Source organism: Penaeus vannamei, chromosome 7 (genome assembly GCF_042767895.1).
Source record: "Penaeus vannamei isolate JL-2024 chromosome 7, ASM4276789v1, whole genome shotgun sequence".
Classification (NCBI taxonomy): Eukaryota; Metazoa; Arthropoda; class Malacostraca; order Decapoda; family Penaeidae; genus Penaeus; species Penaeus vannamei.
The window spans coordinates 44100791-44105790 of record NC_091555.1 but is presented as its reverse complement, the minus strand read 5'-3'; the positions used below and the strand labels follow the sequence as shown (position 1 = coordinate 44105790).

Genomic DNA, 5000 nt, shown 5'->3' with positions numbered 1-5000 from the left:
GTCTTTTTTTTATTCTATTGCTCGCTGTTATGATTTGTAATTCTTTTTATATTTATTGTGCGTAGTTTTTATTTACTTACCTATCTATCTATCTATCTATCTAACTCGGAGAATCGAAGGAGGTAAGCAGGAGGGGGAGGGGGAGGGGAGTCCAAAGAAGCTGGGGTGGGGGAGGAGGAAGGTGAGCGGGAGGGGAAGGGGGGCGAGGAGGGAAGGGGAGGGAAAGGGAGGGACAGGGGGCGAGGGGGAGCGAAGGGGGAAGGGGAGGGAAGGGGTGGCGAAGGGGGAAGGGGGAGAGGGGGGGGGCAGTGAGTAGCGAGACTAAACAAACAGCAGTAAGTAAGATGGGAGCCCAAGGCCGGGCAAGGCGGGGGTGAATGATGAACATGATGGTGGCCATGTTGAGGTGCGAGTCATGTCTGCTATAGTGTGAAGGTTGTAAGTGTATTCATGTTCACACACGCATATACATACACACACACACACACACACACACACACACACACACACACACACACACACACACACACACACACATATATATATATATATATATATATATATATATATATATATATATATAGAAAGAGAGAGAGAGAGAGAGAGAGAGAGAGAGGAGAGAGAGTGAGAGAGGGAGAGAGAGAGAGAGATCGACAGATAAATAGATAGACAGAGAGAGAGAGAGAGAGAGAGAGAGAGAGAGAGAGAGAGAGAGAGAGAGATGAATAAATAGATAGGTAGATATATATGTATATATACATAAACATTCATATTACGCGTTATAAATATGATATAAAGTGAATATCGTATATAATGAACGCTGTTATCGCCGCAGAACGTAAAAGAACCGAAGCTGATTCGAAACTTCCCGATCAGAACGTAAATGCACTCAAGTCCAACCCGTTTGTAATGAGTACGACACCAGCTGTAGTGGTAATTCGAACCTTGTCTGAACTTTCATGTTTTCGTCACTGAAAAGAAGCAAAAAAAAAAGAAAGAGGGAAAAGAAGAGAAAGAATGGGGGGGGGGGGAGGAGTTATTAGATCTTTGTTTACATTTTTGTATTGTTGGTTGGCGTTTCTTTTAGAATTGATATGTGTGTTTATTCGAGTTTGAGGTCGTTTTTTTATTATTCAAAAAGGGTCATTGGATATGGAATTTGTCATAAAAGTCATCAGATGAATTAATTGTTTATCTTACTTTATCATCATTTTTATTCCCGTTTTCTATTCGATTTTATACCTGCTTTCGATGGGTAACTATTGAAATTTAAGCCCTTTATAAAAGACACGCGCATGTCAATTTACTGCATTTCTTTCAGACTGAGAAAGGTAATCGGGTACAGATCCACCAATCAGGCGACTTTATTTTTAGAATCCTTATATCATTTCGGAAAAAATGGAGGGGAAAAAAATTATGTCAAAGCCAGTCACTTGATATAGCGGTGAGTCTGGTGACCACACGGAACACGTAATCTTTGTTGTCAGTGTTTTTTCTTTGCTTTTTTTTCCTATTTTCTTTCGTTTTCTTGTTTGTCTGTTGTTGTTTTTTGTTTGTTAGTGTGTGTGTCTGTTTTTGTTAGTTTATTTGTGTTTTTTTGTTTGTGTAGGCGTTTGCTTATGTGTGTGTATCTGTTCGTGTGTGTGTGTGTGTCCATTCCTCTGTTTGTTACTTTGTCTCTCTATCTGTGTTGTTATTTCTATTATCTGTCTATCTGCCTTCTCTCTCTCTCTCTCTCTCTCTCTCTCTCTCTCTCTCTCTCTCTCTCTCTCTCTCTCTCTCTCTCTCTCTCTCTCTCTCTTTCTCTCTCTCTCTCTCTCTCTCTCTTTCCTTATTTGTCTTCCTATTTCTCTCTCCGTATGCATTCATCCCACTCCCGTCATACCTCTTTATTTCTCTATCTACATATCCTCCTATCTATCTATCGTTTCTGTATCTCTATTATTATCTCTCTTCACAATCTCACCTCCCACTAACTCCCCCCCTCTCCCTCCCCCCCAGAACCCGGAGACTGCCTGACGGTGGCGCTGAAGGAGCGCTGCCAGAACCTCCTGGACCGCCGCGGCCGCCGTCGGAACTACTCCCGCCGCTGCGAGATCAACTTCCCGCCCTTGGTCGTGACGGAGGAAGACGCCCGCACGCCCTTCCGACTGCACGCCTTCACCCACGCCCACGGCCACGGTCCCATACGCAGCGAGGCCCTCAGGCAACGCCTCAGGTGCCGCAGCGACGCCCAAGGGTACGCGCCCTGCCCACGCCTTCGCCCGCTCAACGACACGGAGCACCTCGTCTGCGACCCGCTCGGTGAGGTCTCGGGGAGGCGAGGGGGTGGAGGGGGCGGTGGGGGTGGGGTCTCGGGGTGGGGAGGGGCGGTGGGGGGGGCGGTGGGGGTGGAGGGGGTGGGGGGTGGATTGGGGGAGGTCCCTTGGGCTCATGAATATTGTGATCATTAGTGGTAGGAGTAGTAGTATTGGTAGTAGTAGTAGTATTGGTAGTAGTAGAAATAGTAGTACTACTAGTAGTAGCAGTAGTATTAGTGTCGTAGTAGTAGAAATAGTAGTAGTAGTAGTAGTAGTAGCAGTAATAACGTAGTAGTAGTAGTTTTGTCGTAGTAGTAGTACTGGTAGTAGCAGTAGTAGTAGTAGTAGAAGCAGCAGTAGAAGTAGTTGCAGTAGTAGTAGTAGTATTACCCTAGTAGTAGTATTGGTAATAGTAGAAGTAGTAGTAGTAGCAGCAGTAGTAATAGCGTAGTAGTAGTTTTGGAAGTAGCAATAGTAGTAATAGCAATGGTAGTAGTATGTATCAAGAGGAGTAGTAGTAGTAATAGTAATAAGTATTAGTAATAGTAGTAATAAATGAAGTCCTGTAGTATATATTATTTGGTATCAATAATAGTACTAATGAGTATCATCATTACTACCATTCTTAAGTCTGCTGTTATGATCATGATTATCATTAACACTATTGTTGTCATTATTATTATCATTATCATCATTATTATTAATATTATTATCGTTACAGTTATTATCATCATCATCATCATCATCATTATTATTATTATTATTATTATTATTATCATTATTATTATTATTATTATTATTATTATTATTATTATTATTATTATTATTATTATTATTATCATTATTATAATTATTTGTATTAGTATTATTACCATTATTACTATCATTCTTTGAATCATCATTACATCATCATCATTATTGTTATTGTTATCATTATCATTATTATTGTTATCATTACTATTTCTATCATCATCAATATTATTATTAATGTTATTATTGTAATTATTATTATTACCATATTTTTTCTTCTTAGTATTATTATTATTATCATTACCATTATTAGTATTACATGTAAAATTATTTTCATTATTACTACTACTATTTCTACTAATATTATTACTATTATTATCATTACTATTACTACTATCATTACAACTATTACCACGATTATTATCATTACCATTATCATCAGGATCATTGACAAAGTAATTATACTAATGATTATTAATTACTTATCATCATTTGCACAGCATTATTCTTATCATTATCATTTATTGTTCTTGTTAACATATTATTACGTTTATGTTAATCATCATCATCATTTCCATTATCACCATCATCAGTTTCATTGCCATTATCATTATCATTATCATTGTCATTATCATCATTATCATTATCATCATTTTCATTACCATTATCATTATCATCATCACCATAAAAATGATAATGCTCATACTGACAATACCCTAATTCTTGTATTTTCACTAATCATCATCATCATCATCATCACCATTATCACCATCATTATCACCATTATCTAGAATGATAAAAAAAAAACTACGTATCTTCATCTTAAACACGAGTTCCCTGCAATCTAGCGCAAAATCGCTAGCAATTCATCGGAAACATTTTAGCGCAAACCTTCCAAAAATCGATCAAAAAATCGCTAGAGTTAAGCTGCTAGCCCTTCCGTTTTCCGAGCGAGAATCATGTCTTAAGAGACCTGTCATTTTTTTTTCCTCCAGAAAATAGCCACTAAAAAGAAGATTTATAGCCGGATAAATTCATCGCTAGCTCGGAGCGACATCTAAGCCTATGATTGACGGCAGGATATTCAAGGGCGGAGCACAGAATATCATCCATATTCGTCGACCAAATAAAGCGAGAGAGAAAAAAAAACATATATAAAAAAAAAGATAAAACCCTTCATCAGCAAATAGAGATATCCCGAAGCAACCTTCTTAAGATTCCCCAAGCTTCTCCGACTCGCCCATAACCCATCCCATCTCACACCGAGTCCTCAGTCCGTTTCTATAAAGACCGCTGAGAGAAACGAATTTCTACGATCCCTTGGCGGAGGGGGAAGGGTATTGCTGCTGTCATGTGGTAGAGTGACGCCCTTTTAGCCCATAGCCCGAGGGACCGAAATATCGGTGCACAGTTATTCGGTGCGAGGAATTTTGACCAGCCCGTTGCCTCAGTATTGTGGCGCTCTATTGGCTCTCTTAGTTTCTTTTTTCATGTTTTCTTATATTCTCTCTTATTTCTCTCTCTCTCTCTTTCTCGTGTTTTCTGTTTGATCGAATTCCACTCACCTCCCTTGTTTCTTCTCCCATTCTAATTCCTCCTACTACCTCATATTCTCTATCTTTTTTTTTTGCTCGCTCCCTTTTTTCTCTCCATTCCTACCCTTTCCTCATCACCACCTCCCTTTTTTTATCTTCCTCTCCCCCTTTCTTCCCTCTACACTTCCTTTTTTTTCTCCCTTACCATCTTAATCGTCTTCCTCTCCTATCTCCCCTCACTTCCCCTCCCCTCCCTCCCTTCCCCTCCCCTCCCCTCCCTTCCCTTCTCCTCCCGTCCCTTCCCTTCCCCTCCACTCCACTCCTTCCCCTCCCTTCCCTTCCCCTCCCCTCCCTTCCCTTCCCTTCCCCTCCGCTCCGCTCCCTTCCCCTCCACTCCACTCCCTTCCCCTCCCTC

The 5000-nt window shown here is 40.3% G+C and overlaps 1 protein-coding gene across 1 annotated transcript in view; it reads left to right on the top strand.

Annotated features, from left to right (window-relative positions):
• The window catches only part of LOC113823486 (uncharacterized), a 49166-nt gene that overhangs the window by 20909 nt on the left and 23257 nt on the right, over positions 1–5000 (top strand). The window contains exon 2 of the mRNA XM_070123375.1: positions 2002–2304. Within this exon, the coding sequence (XP_069979476.1) occupies positions 2002–2304 (303 nt within the window). The remainder of the gene's footprint in view (positions 1–2001; positions 2305–5000) is intronic.